This window comes from Nycticebus coucang, chromosome 19 (assembly GCF_027406575.1).
Source record: "Nycticebus coucang isolate mNycCou1 chromosome 19, mNycCou1.pri, whole genome shotgun sequence".
Classification (NCBI taxonomy): Eukaryota; Metazoa; Chordata; class Mammalia; order Primates; family Lorisidae; genus Nycticebus; species Nycticebus coucang.
Window position 1 is genome coordinate 23112149 of NC_069798.1, and position 19766 is coordinate 23131914.

Sequence of the window (19766 nt, forward strand, 5' to 3'; positions counted from 1 at the left end):
CAGCTAAAAATACTGAATCTTTTCCAACATCTACTGAAATGGAAAGTTTACAATTTTCTACTGTGACCTACGAACATGGACTGAACAATCCTCTGAATTACACTTGCCTTTTTAATATGGGAAGAAATTAAACAATCTGTAAATAAAACAGAGGGTGAGAAGCCTCCTCCGTGTAACCCTCCATGGTTTTGGTGACTGTAAGTGCCTGCCACTGAAAATCTTCCATGAGGGAGAGAATCTTCCTTGCCTGATAGTGACTTGCTTTTCAGCTGGCAGAAGGGTGTGTCACTAAGCTTTTACCTGGGAGCAATGATGATCTTGTCAAGCATTTCGGTGAGACCAGCCCAAGTTTTTAGGGTGGGGATCTAGACTGGTTATACGTCCCTTCAGTCCTTCTCCCGGAGGAAGGCAGAAACACCTCAAAGCCTGCAAGTAAGAACATCTACTGCGAAATTATTTTAATCAGACACACCAGCTGAGTGGGGGAAAGGAACAGAGAAGAGCAAACAAAACTCCTTGGTCTTGGATGTAAGAGAACCCAGCAGCAATGGACTGGAGCTTCTTCAGAACAGCTGCTGTGCTGTTTCTTTTTCTGGTAAGTGGATTCTGTTAAAATGCCTTCAGAATCATCCTCAGAAGTGTAAATGAAGAAGAGCTTTTAAAAAAATGGTCGCTTGTGTTGTTTCTGACCTAAACTCATTAAAAGTTTATGCTAATGACAAGGCGATTTTATGAACTAGATTTTTAAATAGTGTTTCCATCTTTAATGGAAGACTCAAGATCACATTCAGGCATCAGTGTCAACTCATCCTGTCACGACTCTGACATTGCTAGGTCATGCTGGGAAAGTAGTGACTTTAGAAAACTCACGTCACTACTTAATAGCACTTTGTGGTTCAAATCCTCTTTTGCAGGGGGACTTTTAAACTAAATATCATAGGTATGTCTTGATTTTTATCCTACATATTTTTCCGTTCTTTTGGTATCTTTTTTGGTGGCGTCACTATAATTTTTAAAACACAAAAATAGTATCCACATAAATTAAAATCATAGCCTCACTATACAAATAATGAGTTCTATGTGTGGTTAGAATTCATTCTACGGCTATCAAAAGTCTCACGCTATTTAACTACACTTTTATTAAAACAACATTATTAGTTTCTAAAAAAATGGCAGTATAAGAGATTTCTAAATGACATATTAGATGAAGGAATGGCTATAATTAAAGAGTAAGTATAATTATTACTGTACTTGTTCTTACTACGGGAATGTCAGTAATGACTGATATGAAAGTTCTACATTTGATGGTCAGACAAATGTAATAATGTTTTATCATTGTTCCCCTTGTATGTTATTAGTTTTCTCTTTGTAGAGATAATACTAAGTGCAACTCTAACATATTACGTCAGTTTCACTTTCGGTGAAAATGTGGAAATCATAATTTCTCTCTCAGGAAGTTTGATGTATTCCAAAGGAAGCAGGTGCCAGATAAACTGCCCTCTGACTTGGCAGGATGAGGTGCTGTGGTTCACATTTGTTTCTACTTGTTAATTTTTGAGCTGGAATGTTGGACTGGTATAATAACAAGTCAGATCTTTGCTTCAAGAAATGTTGGATAGTTTGAATTCAGTTTATTAATTCGGATGGATCATAATCAGTGAATTTATTTAGAATGAGCATCAATAAAGGTGTGGCTTTAGTTCCAAGTTGGCCTTGAAACATTAGTCTTATTTCAAGGATTTTTTTTGATGTATGTGTGTGGTTTTTGGCCGGGGCTGGGTTTGAACCCGCCACCTCTGGCATATGGGACCGGCACCCTACTCCTTGAGCCACAGGCGCCGCCCATATTTCAAGGATTTTTAATGGATCTTTAGGGTTAGTAGATACCATAACTTAGTGGTAGCAGGGATCAATGAACACTGCTAGCGTATGTCGTCTGAACATAGGAGCATTTGTGTATTTCCAGCCATCTAATACTTGTATTCTTAATTTCATATAAATTTGATCCATTATTATAGTTTCAATTGATTAGTTTGTTTACATGCTTATGTACTAACTTCCATGGAATCTATGATATATGCTTTCTTTTTTGATTTATGTGATTATTTCTAATTAAGTACACCTTGTAAAATTCCTTTAAATAACCACCACTTACTTAGTCATTCTTCATTAAACTGTATCATTATGGAAATCTTATATCTTTATTGAACTTTCTCTTTATTGAGAGAGACTTATGGTCACTCATATTTTATTTTCTGAGCCTGGATAGTTATTTTGTTTGTTTGTGGATTGGTTTTTAGGGGAAGGGCAGGGGAGGCTGCCATATTTTATATTGGAATCACAAGTTTCTCATCTGCCTTATGAAAAATATTTCCCAAGGAATTTATACTATAATGAATTATAATGGTTCATTTTCACATGATATCATAACTTCTTTTGTAAAACATATCACTTTATAAGGTTTGGAAGATCATAATTTATTTTAACTACCAACTTTACCAGGTGATTTTGATAACTGTTCTTTGGAGTTACCTAATCTGTTTTTTCTTTTAAAATACTTCGTTTCCTCCACAAAACAACCACCACTACAGAGAATGCTTCCAATTACCTTTCTGCTAGTCTCCTGATAAAAGCTTGATTTTACCAAAACAAGAAAAAAATCCACGTGAAGTCTTTATATGCACCTATGCTCAAAGTCAATAAGTGAAAATTCATGTTAGGAAGCACATTTGTGCAATTGTTAAGACCTTTACGACAGTTAAGTTGGCAACACTTTTAAGCAAATTTGTTTGAGAACCAGGAAACTGTTTGCAAGCAAATTGTGTATTCTGTTTAATATAGGGGAAGGTTTTAGACCTTGTTCCAGTGAGCAAGATTGCTTCACGGCCATTCCATTACCCAGACAAGCCTCCTGGACAGACAAGCGTTTACATGGGCAAGCCAAGTACATTTCATTCACTCTGCTCCTTCCTTCCTTTCTTTCTTCCTTCCTCCCTTCCTTTCTCTCTCTCTTTCTTTTTTTCCTTCTCTATAATCAGCGTATGGAGTGAGGAAGGGAGGAGTTAGAAAGTACTTTCTCCAGGCCAGAGAACAATGTAACTTAAACGCTAAATATAAGAAGTCTGTGTGCATGGTTGCGTCAGAGGTAAAAAGTACATTTTTACCATTTTGAGGAAATTAGAGCGAGTGCAATTTCTATGGTTCTAATCATTTCGAATATTACTTGCAACTTGGGCAGGTTCAGTTAGTCCATTCAAACTAATCAAAATCTGAAAGACGTCACTTTCTGTTACGATAAACTTCTGTAGCTCAAACTCAAAGGACAGAGAAAATTATTTTTATCTATTACCATGAATGATGTGACTTTTCAGTTCATCATACTAACAGATCTTCCCCTTCTCTCTGTGGCTTACTATTTCATTTCAAAAAAATCCCTCTAACCACCTGATAAACAACTTCACAATCTGAACTTAGCTGAAATCATTGAGGTAATGAGCAAGTGATTTTCAGGGTACTTCTCAGCATTCAGGCTAAAGTACACAAAAACTGATGTATATTTTATTACATAATTCATGAACTTATGTGAACGCGACATCTTCAAGATCCCATAATTTCGTTCACTGGTGTCTAAAAGCAAGGGAAGCACTAACAGCCTGCTACTGACCAAATAGAACACAAGAAAGAGAAGGCGCTTTATGCTCTCTTGTGTACGTATTATGTCACGTACGTACAAAGACATTCTTGCTGATTATCCCCGTGTCCTGACACATCTGCAGGGAGCGCACCATGGTGGGCATTGCAGTTAGCGTGACTGTGCTCTCTCAGCTGAGGGGACACCCTCACAGAGCCTCACGGAGTGCTGGGTCATGCCCCCCTCACTGGCTATGCTTGGCACACAAATTTCTTTAATAGACTTACATCAATTTTTTTTTTTAAATCTCATAGGCTACTAACCCATGCTATTATAATTGGTCTATGAAAATAAAATGCAATCTTTGACCCTTGTCTAATGAGAAGCTATGCCTCCACCAATCACTGGCTGCCCAGTGCTCATGGAACAACTTGACTGTAAGTTATCTGAGGACAGATTCTGTGGCATATTCACACTGGTGTCTTCACCCTGCCTTGCCCCCACACAGAATTACACAATGGATGTCTAATCACATGCAGCAGATGGACCAGAAGGAAATTTTTTGTTTATTTCTCTTCCCCTACACATTCCCAAAAAGTATCAAGGTGTTAAACATAGAAATAATCATGTATGTTGGATTCCCTAATATTTTTATGGGATAGTATTTTTTTGGATTTCATCCAAAGCTTACTGTAATATTTTTAGGGCTTCAGCCTTTAAATGTCTTATGCTAGCCTTGGATCCACATTCTACTCATTCAGTGTATATGTCAAATAAATAAATAAACCAGTGGAATCCACTGAGGTGTTGTCAACCCCAGATTGATACCCTTTGTCAGAACAGTACAAAAGAAAGAAAAAAGGGGAGGTTTTTAAAAAGAAACAAATTATTGTATTTTAGTTTTCTTTCAAGTTCATCCTGTGATGGATATAACAGTTAACAAATACATTTGAATTTAATACTTAACAAAAACTATCAAATGACTGTGGAAGAGCATCTCACAATTATTAAATGCAAGTCCATTTCTCAAGTGCATTTTTATGATATGCAAAGAAATCTGTACTTCAGTATGAAAAAAACACTAAAACTGATTGTAATTAGGAAATCATTAAAATTAGCATGCCATTTTGTGCCTTATGGCTTTTAAAAAATAAAATGGATTGGCTCCTAAAACAGAGAGCAAGGAAGGACTCCCCAAGGATGTACTTTAGATGAATTATTTACTGCTTTCATAGGATTTTAGGATGCAAAGAGGCTGCTAGACTCGCATACAGATGAGGAAACTGAGGCACAGTTCAGCAACTTACTCCAGCACCCACATGCACTGCTGGGATATACTTGGCCACATTGACAACCCCTGTGTTCATCTCTAAGTGAATCTTCATCACCAGCTTCACTGCACACTTCGTAGTCTTATTTCTGAATCTAAAGTACTCCCCCGATTGCCAGAAAAATAACCTCACCCTTAGTCCAGGGACAAGGCCTAGGTCATTTAGGGCAATGTCCTTGAATTTCCCTCCTTCGTTGGTCAATGTTAACCTCCAGCCTTCGTCTCTTCCTTTCTTCTGCCTTGGAAGTCTTTTCTTTTCCTGACTATTCCCCTTCTCTCACCATCACGCCTTAATCAAATATCTTCTTTCTGAATCTTTCTTCTTTTAAACCAAAATCTCCTACTTCTCTTTCAAAAATCCACAGGTCTCTTCTCCCCCCAAAAATATCCTTGAATGCTGCATCTAATTCTACCACCTTGTTTTTCTGGGGCTTTTTAATCAACAAATTTCCTGAAGAAATGGCCATCTTTATATCCTCATCCTCCTTATTCTCTAATCCCTGTCATGCAAATGTTATTATATCTAATTGAAAATACTCTCTTGAAGGTCACTCAAGACCTCACGATTTCCTCAGGATCCACTCTCCCAACTCTTTCACCCCCACCTACCTTCCCATTTCCCTTTCCTCTGACTACTGTTTCTTTGGCCACTGCTTCTCCCCTTTTTTCTTGTTTTTCTTCTTGTTTTTGTCCTTGATCCCAGTTATATAAATGTAGGCATTCCCCAGTTTGATCCTCAGCCACGGTCTGTTACTTCACTGTCACCTCTGCTTTAGGAATTTCAGATGCTCCCAGGATTTCAGTGTTCCTCCTGAGCAAACATACCTCAAATCTTCATATCCTGCTTGAACTTTGGCTCGAAATACTGATGCATATTTCAAAGCACTGATCATCTTTACCTGGACATTTCTCTGGTTTCTCAAACTCAATGTGTTCTAAGATGCCAAGTTCTGTTCTCACCTGTTCCCAGTTGCACAGTTTAAACCTGCCCTGCCCTAAGACTCCTTCCTCTCTTGACTCCACTGTTTCATCTGTTCTCAAGCCCTGCCAATCCTATCCACACTGTATCCCCTTTCCTCATCTTCCCCTGTCTGTTCCCACTGCCTCTGGTCCTGTTTATTTCCTCCTCACCTCTAGTAAGAGCCTCACAAAACTACTCATAGCCAGTAATCACTGCCCCTTCCCACCTTGCCCAGACACCATCAGAATAATTTTTAAAAATCTAAACTCTCATTATGACATTTCCACGATTGAAATGCTTCCACATTTTTCTCCTGTACACGTGGATTTGGCGTTAGACCTGGAAAGTTACCAGTGCACGTCTGTAATTTAGTCTATTGCCATTCCACACATGAGAAAATGAGAGCTCAGAGCAATTAAAAAACACACTGCAGTTCTTCTGACTCTATCAGGTGCTCTTTTTATTTTATTGTTTTTACCTTTGGAAGTCCAAGAGTGATTTTGTTTCAGAGTTTACTCAGCAAAAGAAAATAAGCTTAGGTCAACCGACCAACTTTTTAAGCAGACTTGGCAGTTTTTTAATTACCAGTCCAATTGAGAGTCTGACACTATGGTGAAATCTACTTGGTCTTTTGCCTGAGTTGCCTCTCATGGGAAAAAGAATGACCCAGCTTCATAAAGTTGGGAAGATTTCTTAGTCATCTGGCATAGTTATCTAAAACAAACAGCAGGCAGTGACGCTTCGCTGAGTGAAGGAAGTGCAGTAACAGGTAACAGATGCAGCTGTGTGAAGAAATGACCTTCACACAGACCAATGAAGTATCCTCATTTCTCTATCCACACCCACAAACAAGAGAGAATTAAAATCATTTCAGTTCTGCACCCAGGATGGACTCTACAGATGACACTCAGCCAAACGACCCATTTGGACCATTTATTTTTCTTTCTTTTTCTCCTTGCTCCGTACTGCTACTGTTATATATAAAAATTACCAGTCAGAAGAATAACATATGATGAGATGAAAATCGGAATTTTTTGAGCTCTCAGAGTTGTCATGTCAATTCTGTGTAGTATGCTTTCCTTTGTAATCTGCTTGAGGGAATCAGCTGTCTTATATGTACTTATATGTAAACCCCACAACTCAAGCAGAAATTGATGCTGCATTGCATTGGATTATAGTTAGCCATAAGTATTAATTCAAGCTTCAGTTTCTTCATCTTTAAAATGGACATAGTAATAGTGGTGAACACCTACATTTGTTGTGAGGATTAAATACATGGATTTCTCTAAACACACTGCCTAGTGCTAGTTATCATTTGATACATTGTAATAGTGATAACCATAATGATTAATACTAAATAGATATCATGAGTATTAATCCCTGTAATTAAAAACATAATCTTTTTACACTACTCATACCAGCCATCAATACACATTTCTTAAATCATCAATTGTGGCAATTTCTAAAAATATGTACTCGGAAACTCGAATTTTATATTTTCTCTAATGGTGAAATTGCAATCAACTATAAAAAGAAATTTGCTATATTTTAAAATTATTATTAACACTTTTTTATTGTTTGGGGTTCATTGAGTGTACAAAGAATTAGGTTATACCGATTGTGGTTGAACTATTATTACTATTTTTAAAGGCAAACTGTTATTTTCTTATATCAGTGATGCAGATAAAGTCTAATTATGGTAATGGTTTTTGTACTGTGCAATTGTAAAAAACTTCAATTAGAAGTTGAAAATTTCTCATTTAGGGAGAAATACAAACTAAGGATTTACACCATCTTTAATTGATGCTAAGTGCAATTTAAAATTTAATAAATGCAAATTAGACTTCAAATCTATACCTCATTTTAATGGATATTTGCTATATTTTTAATTACTACTATTACTATTTTTAAATGCAAACTATTATTTTCTTCTGACATTTTGAACTAGTATATGGATACTTGTATCCTCATTGTAAACTCAATATATAACGTCTTTGTCCTTAGAAATGCCTGTGATTTTTAGGGAAAATAATTAAAATTATCCTGATTTGGGGGCGGCACCTGTGGCTCAAAGGAGTAGGGTGCCGGCCTCATATGCCAGAGGTGGCGTGTTCAAGCCCAGCCCCGGCCAAAAACTGCAAAAAAAAAAAAAAATTATCCTGATTTTTCACTACAAGTTATGTTTGAAGATCAAAGCCAGAGCTGTAACTAGGCAGAGCTCTTCTTCACTAGCATACTTGTTTGACTTGTCAGACATGAGATCGTTTCCCACAGGAGAAAAAAACATAATGGAAATTGCAAACCCAATAACTTTTCCCTATACTCCTGCAATTTCCTCTCCTTACTATAGAAGGATACCTTTACATCATCTATTTTGTTTGTTGCTAATAATAAAACATCAAATACAAGCTCATTTTTACATAAAGGAAATTGTTTTCTTTTAGAAATTTTAATTCTCATAATTCAAAGCAGATGAAAAAAATTGTCATCTTAAAACTTTCAAGAATACAAGGAAATCTTCTATGTAGAATTGGAATATGAAGGAGCAAATATTCCGAAGCTTTCTAGATATCTTTATACTGATATCTTTCCTTCACTTCCAACTTGTTTTCTTTTTTTTTTTTTTTTTTTTTCTTATTGTTGGGGATTCATCCAACTTGTTTTCTATTTCTGTCTGTGAGTAGTCAGATCTTGAAATTATAGTTGACTATCTTGGTATTTATTCCTGAATGTACTGAACAGAATTAGAGTATCTCTAGCTTTTCAGGTATAAGATTTATTAAGAAAGCCTGGGTTTCCAACCTCATTTCCTTTGGGTTCTAGCTTCAAATATCTTACCTAAGTAGGGGGAGAAAAGTTAAAAAATTTTAAAAAGAGCAAAATTGAAGGGTAACAACAAAAATTTTTAGCATGATGATTAGGACCTAAGGGTAAACAAGATCCACTGTTTATTCAGAATGATGAAATTATTCTAATACAAGGTATTTGTTTCATATTTTTAAATAATTGGATACCATGAATTTTAAAGTATTGAATTAAAAATTAATTATTGTGATTATCTTATTTTTTGTAGGTGGTAGTGGAAGTTAACAGTGAATTCCGAGTCCAGGTAATATATAATAAATTCTTTTTTTTTTTCACATTTTTAAAAAAGAAAATGGTTTGGGAGTAACCATAGTTTCCAAAGAAAATTCATTCTTGCAAGTAAAGAAAGTTACTGTAATGCTAAAATTAATGGGTTATCAAAAGTCCAACAACCTCGCTTTCTGACATCACAATTACTCCCTCCTCTAAAAATCTCAGTGGACTCTGAGTTATGAATGAAGCTAATAGATACTGTTACTTTATTCTATTCATTCAAGGTAAGAGATTATAACACTAAGAATGGCACCATCAAGTGGAATTCAATCAGAAGGCAGAAGCGTGAGTGGATCAAGTTCGCTGCAGCTTGTCGGGAAGGTGAAGACAACTCAAAGAGAAACCCAATTGCCAAAGTAAGAGTCAACCCCAAAGCACACAATTGAAATCTGAATGGAGAGGGTTAAGGTTGTCTTTTAAATGCTTTATAAACATACCTCGCTGAGAAGTCATGATATAAAACAGAACTCTAGTCACTCAGAGGCTGAAAATTGAAGCTCCTGGAAGATAAGAAACGTGGGTACTCAGAGAAACAGTTAAACACTGACTCACCTTGCTGATAAAATTAAAACGTGTGATCATTTGCTTTAATCAAGTACCAAATTCTAGATGAAAAAAATTTAATTATTTAAATAATAAATGTAGCTTTCAGAACACTCAGAAGATCTACCACAACGTGTGCCCCTTTTGCCTCACACACTATTAGAATTGAATTCTCTATTCTATTCTCTTCTTCCTCTCATTTTCCCTTACACACACACATACACACACACACACAGATTAACACACATGCAGACACATGCATATGGAAATACACACACGTACGCAAATACTCACTGATCCTCCCCACGGAAAGCTGCCTGCAGGCATACAATATTTTATTTCAAAGAAAGAGGTGTGGATATCCATTGATTTGACTGGTCTCCTTTCTTTTTTCTACTAACACATTCTCCTCTTTATTAAGAGCTGCTACACAGAATCAGATAACTCTTGTCACATACATAAATCCACATAAAACTTTCTTCAGGTTCTTTATATCATCTTTAATTTGAAGATCAAAGTTGTGTAACAGCATTGAAAAACCCCCTAAGTAGGAAAAGTAGTCCCTACTCTAGGCCCAGTGCTTGAACAGTCTGAAAATAAAAAAGATCAAATTATAACTGTTGAATGAATGACTACATAGATTTATACACAGTACAGTGATATTTGACTTGTCACTTGCTTGATAGAAATAGAAATTGAATTTTTAAATCACGTCATTCACCATTGAAAATACTATAGCTGTCATTATTACACTTAATCTAAAAACAAATTCTCCATTTCAGCCTTTTTCAAATGACAGGGTCATCACAAGCAACAATTCTCAAGAAGCTGTCAGGTAACAAACAGAGATCTCCTGATTTGTTTCCTATAATATTTTCACTTGGGTTCTTTCTGCAGATTCACTCAGACTGTGCTGCAAACCAGGAAGTTACATACCGCATCTCTGGAGTAGGAATTGATCAACCACCTTACGGAATCTTCATTATTAATCAAAAAACTGGTGAAATTAATATAACATCCATAGTTGATCGGGAGGTCACCCCTTTTTTCATTGTAAGTGTACTTCATGCCACTATATAAATTCAAGCCTAAATTATTCCTGAAAAATCTTAATGTCAGATCATACTTAATTTGATTTCAAGAGTCACAATAGTAGGCATTTGGGTTACTTCTTAATTCATGAGCATTCCATGACTCAGAACAAATGCAGAAGAGATTGAGAGAGAAAGAAGTGTTTCACTTAAGTGCCAGCAAAAATGCTAACGTCTCTACTCTGTCCTCCTTGGCGAACTAGAGAATGTGTTTAGAATGATGTCGTACTCTTTAACTTTCTCTTTTTCTTGAATGCAATTAAGAAAGCTGGTTCCTTTTAACTCCAATGCTGAGTAACGATTCTGGAGCTACTGAGGGACTCTTTTCTGAGCAAACATATTTTATAATAAATTCACATTGCTCCAAACTCCCCTCAGCTCCAAATGTGCCTTGAGAATTCATTCACCCTCAGCTGACTCTCACTGCATCCCTTACAGGAGCTGTCACAAGGCTGAAGTATCCTGTCTTTTCAAACCCTCAAGCTCACTGTCACTTCAATTAGCCTGGTGACCAACTTCCCCCAAAAGGCTGAGGGAATCCATCACACCCTCCTGCTATTAATTTCCCCTCATCCAGTTCAGAAATGTTCTCCTTTAACGCCAAAAGCAGGATCAATTTTCTTTCAGAATCTTTTCCCACGGCTTATTCCAAGACATTTCCATTACCCATTTCTTCAAGAACCTTATTCCAGCCACCTTTTTTTTCTCACTCTTCTTCTTATTCCATTGGCAACTTCCATTGCTATCAATCATGGTCAATGCTTCTTAATTCTTAACATAAAATATAAGTGTAAAGAAATAAAGAAATCTTACTTTGCTCTTATAATCTCTTCTACTGAAAACCCATCAACCCATACCCCAAAACACCTTCAAATAATAATCTACACTTGCAGTTTTCATTCATGATGCTCGTCTGTATACTTCAGATCACTTTAATTCCTTAGCCCTCAATTCCAAATCTATATTCCTGCCACAATGTTCTCCCACAAATTTTAAATCAGCTTAATAGCCTATTAGCATTTTTTTGTTGTTGTTTTTCTGTTTGTTTGTTTTTTGTTTTTTTTTTTTTGAGACAGGGTCTCACTTCGTCGCCCTAGGAAGACTGCCATGGTGTCACAGCTCACAGCAACCTCAAATGTGTGGGCTTAAGTGATTCTCTTGCCTCAGCCTCCCAAGTGGCTGAAACTACAGGCACCCACCACAATGCACAGTTGTTTTTTAAAGACAGAGTCTCACTCTTGCTCAAGCTAGACTTGAACTCCTGAGCTCAAGCAATCAACCCACCTCAGCCTCCCAGGTTCTGGGATTATAGGTGTGAGTCACTGCGCCTGGCCCTATTAGCTTTTCTTGAAGCCCAATGTATTTTTATCCAAAACAAACCACAAATGTTAGATAGTATACATTACACTTATATGTGCTTTAAATATAAATAATAGTACAACCGTCCATGCTACCAGCAAAAGAATGCTACATTTCTTTAAAGCTTCCATGTGACTCTCCCCTTACCATGTTCTCAACCCCCCAAGCCCCTCCTCCTAATTTAAAAACTACATTTACATCATTCCATTTCTTTTTTCATATGAATCGCTTTACATGAAAAACCCATGAAAATTTGCAGCTCTGTCTGTTGCAATTCAATCATTACATCTTGCTCTGAAGAGTCATAGTATTTTTGTTCTTCCTTTATATAAATTACCTTGTTAATATGCGTTACACTCTATCATTTTCTCTCTTTTCTCTCCTAGATCTACTGCCGGGCTCTGAATTCAATGGGCCAAGATTTAGAGAGAATTTTAGAGCTTAGAGTCAGGGTTTTGGATATAAATGACAACCCTCCAGTGTTTTCAATGTCTACATTTCTAGGACAAATAGAAGAAAATTCCAATGCAAGTAAGTATATTGGCTTCCAGATCACTCCTAACATCCAGGTACCTAACTAGAGGCTAAATTATATCTAGATACACATCATTGATGTAAGTTACAGAAAAAACGCAGAGCAGAAAGGCTTTCCCTTCAACTATGGAAGCTGCTCTACTCCGTCACACACAAGGAGGAACTCCGAAGCAATGGAGTTGCTTTCCATAGTTACTTTTAAGTGCTATGCTTTGTTATAAATTCCAAAAGTCCTTACATTTTACTTTTATTCATTAAAGTACTCTACCTATACTTTCAACCTTCAATAATTCATGGAATTCATTCAATAATATGGAAAATAAGAGGGAATGGGAATCTGTTCTTTGCTCTCCCTAGTACTGTTTTTCAGAGGCAAGCAGACAATCGTTCTATAATTACAGGAACATAAATAACATGTTTATAGACATAAATGAGATCATGCTATTTACATATTAATCCATGGCATGAATTTTAATTTAAATATATTTTGAACATATTTCCATATCAAGACATGTATATTTCTTCACTCCTTCTAGCAGTTATGTTGAATTTAATTATATGAATGTCCCATGATTACTTAATTACCTAGCAAAAACATTTTTAAGAATGCTAAAGTGAATAACTTATACACACATACACACACACACACACATATACACACATGAACATATACACAGAAAGGAGAGATGCACTGGGGTATCTATAAGAAATTTGTATAAGAAATGGCATTGAGGGTGGCACCTGTGGCTCAGTGAGTAGGGCACCGGCCCCATATACCGAGGGTGGCAGGTTCAAACCCAGCCCCAGCCAAACTGCAACAACAAAAAAGAAAATAGCTGGGCATTGATGGCGGGTGCCTGTGGTCCCAGCTACTCAGGAGGCTGAGGTAAGGGGAATTGCCTAAGCTCAAGAGCTGGAGGTTGCTGTGAGCTGTGACGCCACAGCACTCTACCAAGGGCAACAAAGTGAGACTCTGTCTCTAAATACTAATAATAGGAAGAAATGGCATTGAATGCAATCAGTGTAACCTGGTCTATTGTACCCTCAATGAATCCCCAACAATAAAAAAAAAAAAGAAAGAAAGAATGAAATGGCATTGAAGAGTATGAAAGAATTCTAGTTTATGAATGAGAAATGGCAGCTTTTCATATACTCCAGTGTTCTTCATCAGAACTTCTTACAAGATTAATGACAAAGATAAGGGACAGGACAACATATGTAAAGCATTACTTTACATCTACAAGTTACGTAGTGCTTAACAAGGGGCCACCCAAAACAGAATAATAATCCATATTTATTGAATGCACATTATTCAATAGGAATTTTATATAATTTTATTAACTATTTAATTATCACATGAACTCAGTGAGGATGGTGCTAATATTATCCCCACTTCTAAATATGAAAACTGAGGCCAAGATCATGTAGCTAGAAAAGGTCAAAGTTGGACAAAAGTTGGTCTTGTCTTGGTATCATTTTGTTTCACCATAGCATCCTACAAAACAAAAAAGAAGACATTATACTAGAATAAGGATTAGAAAGCCAGAATAACATATTTCCTTTGTTTTCAAATTATCAGTAAAGTCTTGGTTACTCTAAAATGTGATCTTTTTATTCAGGCAAAGGTATAGAAGGGAGCTAACGTACGTCTATGTTAAAGGAGTAGAAAGGGAAGATAGCAAAGGGCACAACATATGAACCAACTAATTCTAACACCTTGTTTGGAAAGTGATACTTTATATTTTAACAAAAATAGAAATTGTCCATTTGCAATCAATATTCCTTAATTTCTAGATACACTGGTGATGAAACTCAATGCTACTGATGCAGATGAACCAAATAATTTGAACTCAAAAATAGCCTTCAAGATCATAAGACAGGAACCTTCAGATTCACCAATGTTTATCATCAACAGAAATACTGGAGAAATTCGAACAATGAATAATTTTCTAGACAGAGAGGTAATTTATTTTCTTGAAGTGGGTTTTTGTTCTCAAAGAAACTGATTTCAAAAGCAAGGGTACCTAAGAGAGAATGATAAAAAAAACTAATGTTTTAAAATTTTAATTATATCATTTTTTTACATAATGGCAATGACATGAGAAATATCTTTAAATGAAAAAAGGAGATTCCTCAATTATGTTTTATACTGACGTTTTTCATATAATCAATTAATTAAAACTGACCTCTATGTAAGAAAACTATATTGTGAAAGGACATAAAAATATGCCTAAGGTAAAGGCAAAACTCCAGCTTTTAAAAAAGGACATTCTATTATAAAATAAATTTAAGAGACACAATTATGTTCCCATCTTAGTGAGTTATAATGCATGTGAATGTGATAGAGGCTCCAAGAGTATTCACAGAGAAAAAAACTTGCTTATCTTTCTTTTTTTTTAATTAGATCATAACTGTGTATATTACTTCATTTATGGAGTACAATGTGCTGATTTTCTATACAATTTGGAATATTTACATCAAACTGGTTAACATCGCATTTACCTCCCTTATGTAATTGTTGTGTTTAGACATTTATACTCTACTATTAATATATTTGACATGTACCCTTATAATGTGCACAGTAGGCGAGGTCCCACCAATTACCCTCCCTCCACCCGCCCATCCCCTTCCCTCCCTTCTCCTTCCTCTTCTCGCCTTCTTTCTGGGCTATAATTGTGTTTTATCTAACGTATGAAAGTGTGGGTGATTATATACTGATTTCATAATAGTACTGAGTACATTGGGGTTTTTTCCTGTTCTTGAGATACTTTACTAGCTTCTCTTTCCTTAAACCAGCAATCCTGAACTCCTTTGAAAATGGAACTCTTTTTTTCTCTCTACATACATAGCACTTACTGATGGCCTACCTATTCATTTACTTTGAGAAATGAATCATAGGATCAGAATGATGGGACAATAGAAATTACATAATATCTGGGTGGTGCCTGTGGCTCAGTGAGTAAAGCACCGGCCCCATATACTGGAGGTGGTGGGTTCAAACCCACCCCTGGCAAAAAAAAAAAAAGACAAAAAAGAAATTACATAATATCCAGACCAATCTTTTCATTTACAAATAAGAAAATAACTAGTAATTGTTAACAGATTAGAATCAGAATTATGTGATTTCTGTCATGCCATATTATCCCATGATTTGATTTTAAAATACCCACTTTTTCATAATTTTTTGAAAATATTATCTTTGAATAGAATGCAGCTGACCTGTTTCGTGATATACATGAGAAAGCTGTATTTTCTAACTGATACGCAATTAAATTTTATTTTAATTATTATGGTTTCTTAAAAATGACAATGTCTTTGCTGTTGAATTTTAGGTATAGGATAAATCAAATTATTTTTGCCCTCCTTAATGATCTGAATGTTATCAGTTTCCAGGTTATGTAAGTCTCCCTTGGCACTTGTTTGAAAATTACCATGAGAAGAAATTGACTATTCAGCTTTTTCCTCTCTCAAACTTTCTTAAACAGCCCAGTGGGATTTCTTTAAAGTGAAAGGAGTTTCAGTGGTGAAAAGTTGTAAGAAAAGAATGTCAAAAGTAAAGGATCCCTGCAAACACTGGGAGACCACCAGAGCAAGTATTCTAAATTTGGAGTCCGTGGAGCAGCCTCAAGATACCTCTGACTATAAAACTTGTAAAATTTTATCCATAATTTTAAATGAGTTTGCATTTATGCATGAGTCTAGGAAAGCTTCCATAGCTTTTACCAGCTGTTAAAAATGTAAGCACCACTGAATAGAATCAAGAATAGATAAATTATCAGTGACTCCATTGCCACAACCCCCTGCCTTCCAAAAACATGAACCATTTGTCATCTCTTCATTCTTCTTGCACATTCAGGGGCTATTTAGATTATGGAATTTTCATACCACAGATATTTCATAAACCTTCATCTCTCTCTTCTTGGTCATTATGGGTTTTTTCACCCTTTATAAGCTTTTCAACCTCTGGAATACTATGATTTGTAAAGGAATGAAGCCTTTTAAAAAGTATTGCCTCTTTCAAATGCTGATGGGTAAGTAGTGTTGGAAATATACATGTGAGATTTGCAGATTTCAACATTTGGAATTATCCTACCTCTGTCATAGATTTGTGTAAACATTGAGCCAACATTTAAAAGAACTTTCCATGAGAGTAAAGACTTCAAGGTCAAGCGTGGTATTGTTTGTAATCTGTGTTTTTAGCAATACAGCCAATACTCTCTTGCCGTGAGAGGCTCAGATCGAGACGGTGGGGCAGATGGCATGTCAGCGGAGTGTGAATGCAACATCAGAATCCTCGATGTCAATGATAACATCCCATACTTGGAACAGCCCACAGTAAGCTTTTGTTCTCGAAATCAGTAACTTTGAATTCATTATATTCTAAAATTTGTGCAGTTTTGTTTACAGATGTACATGTGACCTCCAGCCCAAATGCAGATGCCTACCTTTTTTCTTGTGTTTATTTATATTATGTTATGCCAAATAAATTCATTAAAATAATGAAAAGTGAGATTATAAACACAAATATCTTTTCTAAATGATGAATAATTATCGACACCCCAGTATAAGTCTAACATAGTTCCTCTCTGGTTCACAAAGTTTATTTAAGTTTTTTACTTCTTGTTTCAGTATGCTGTAAGCCTCGAAGAAAATGCTCTATATTCAGACTTGCTTCTACTTAGAGTAATTGATTTGGATGAAGAGTTCTCAGCTAACTGGATGGGAGTGATTTTCTTTATCTCTGGAAATGAGGGAAATTGGTTTGAGATAGAAATGAATGAAAGAACAAACGTGGGAATTTTAAAGGTTGTTAAGGTACGGTGTGATTATCCCAAACATTTTGTTTTCTTGCCATTTTTTTCAAAATGTTAAGCTTAAAATTAAACAATGCTAATACTTCACAAACCTGAGTCAGTGAAAGAATAAAAATTACCATGCTTTAAAATTATATATGACATTTTTTTATAGTACAACCTTTCTACTTATTTCAGGAAAACAGGCATTTAACTTGAACTTGAAACCTTTTATCAATCCAATATTCCCCAAGAAATCATGTAAACTGAAAGCATTTTTAAACAAGAATCTTATGAGTAAGCCTTGAAGTTAATGTTTGAAGAATAATTTTTAAAGCAGATTTAACATGGGCTTAAAAAACGTGCCCAAGTCAACATTGTAAGGTCAATTATTATGCACCAAATAATTTTAATATGTAAATTAAAATGCATTTATTCCTTCAATACATTTTTACAAAATTAAAATTGAGTTACAGTAATTGTACAATTATCATACTCCCAACTCACCGGCTGCTGACCAAGGCTTATTAGGAACACAAATAGACTGGAGATTTGGTCCTACTCAACAGTGTTGTCCTGTGTCCTCCACGTGTTGGTCTACCATGCTTACCTCCAGTTACAATTTCCTCTAAGATGTGAGAAGAAAAATTCTGCCTCCTAGGTTGTCGACAGTGAAAGTTTCTCCCTGTGCTACAAGACTTACAGGGCCTAATCTTTTCAATCTGTAGTACCTGTACATGGATTTTATGTAATGCATGCAGTAAGTAACTTTCATGGTAAAATGTAATTCCATTTTAGCTATTTCTTTCAGAATTGTCTTGGGAAACAGACTCCTAAGAAACTTTGTCCCTTTAGGAATGGTGGGGTTTCACCTCATATGCCTTCATAAGAGTCACCAGGCATACAGCTTCTATTTAACCTAAAGCAGCATGCACAGCTTTAGTTTAACCCTCAAGCATCCCTAATAAATTAGGTTATAGCAGACCCATCTTGAAGATGAAAACATTGAGGCACAGACAGCATGTGACCTGCACAAGTTCTCAGAGCTAGTGAGTGGTACAGCCCACATTCACATCTACTTTTCTCTAGATGTAAAGTTCACATTCTTTCCATGATACATCCTATGCTTCAATACTGGAGAAAATGGGCCCTAATACATTTCACCTCAAACTATTATGTTACTTTAGAAAATTTTTCAGCCTATTTGTCCTCAATGTCTCTTATTTGTGATATGGAAATGATAATTTTTTCCCCAGACATAAGATCATATATTAAATACTTGGCTAAAATTATATACATACACGTGTGTAATGTATCTGAATATATGATTTTATAGAGATTCCTTGAATTGAAAATAAAATCAACATTAGAACAAAAATTCAAATATTAGCTGAATAGGGGGGTTCAATGTATGAATCTCTATTGTTCTCCAAATTACTCTTGTGAAAATTTAGAAAAATGTATTTTGATATATATGAGTGTACTGGCGGAATTGTTTTTGGATTTCATGTGTGGTGGTTATCAGCATCATTTTTCATAATTAAATCACTACTTGATATTTTATAATATGAAATAAACTTTTTCTAGACTATATTGAAAAAATAAGGATTTCTTTATATTATGTACATATTACATTCTATTACCTGACTTATTCTAAGAGTTACAATTATAGAAGTGAAATGTCTTTTCATAGTTTTTTATGAATGAAACTAGTCACATGATTGATCCTCTAATATATTTGACCCATACTTTTTAATAAATAGAGCTACTTTCTGAGAAATATGAATGATTAAAGGTGACATAAGTTGTCTTTGCACTAAAAAATGTATAAATGTTGAACATATGTATTGTTTTAAGCTTTTAATTTGTTTGGTGAACAATTAGAGTTCATGTTACAAGTTTTCAACTTCTCAGCAATGGATCTAGGTTTTTTTTTACTTTACTTGTACACACTAACACTGAATTGAAGATTAAAAAGTAAGAATAGATCATACATTTGTATGTATTTATGTTTAATTAAAGAAAGAAAACATAAGTTTTTTTGAAGGACTTTTCTTGTATCTTTTTTTCTTACAGTTAAACTATTTTACTCCATTTGTCTAGCCCCTAGATTATGAAGCTATGCAGAGCCTGCAACTTAGTATTGGTGTTAGAAATAAAGCCGAATTTCACCAATCGGTTATGTCTCAATATAAAGTCACAGCAACTGCAATCACTGTGACTGTGAAAAATGTAAGGGAAGGCCCAGTGTTTCGTCCGGGGTCAAAAACGTATGTCGTAACTGGCCGTATGAGAATAAATGATAAAGTGGGAACTTTCCAAGCTATTGACCTGGACACTAATCAAACTTCAACAACTGCTAGGTAAGAATGACATTTTCCAACTA

At 35.4% G+C, this 19766-nt stretch overlaps 1 protein-coding gene across 1 annotated transcript in view; it reads left to right on the forward strand.

The window, feature by feature from the left end:
- Positions 1 to 403: 403 nt before the first annotated feature.
- DSG1 (desmoglein 1) overlaps positions 404 to 19766 on the forward strand; it is a 32569-nt gene continuing 13206 nt past the window's right edge. Inside the window, exons 1-9 of the mRNA XM_053571830.1 lie at positions 404 to 595; positions 8996 to 9031; positions 9285 to 9416; positions 10501 to 10656; positions 12440 to 12584; positions 14382 to 14548; positions 16788 to 16922; positions 17217 to 17402; positions 19484 to 19743. Of these exons, the coding sequence (XP_053427805.1) occupies positions 548 to 595; positions 8996 to 9031; positions 9285 to 9416; positions 10501 to 10656; positions 12440 to 12584; positions 14382 to 14548; positions 16788 to 16922; positions 17217 to 17402; positions 19484 to 19743 (1265 nt within the window). The 5' untranslated portion in view covers positions 404 to 547. The remainder of the gene's footprint in view (positions 596 to 8995; positions 9032 to 9284; positions 9417 to 10500; positions 10657 to 12439; positions 12585 to 14381; positions 14549 to 16787; positions 16923 to 17216; positions 17403 to 19483; positions 19744 to 19766) is intronic.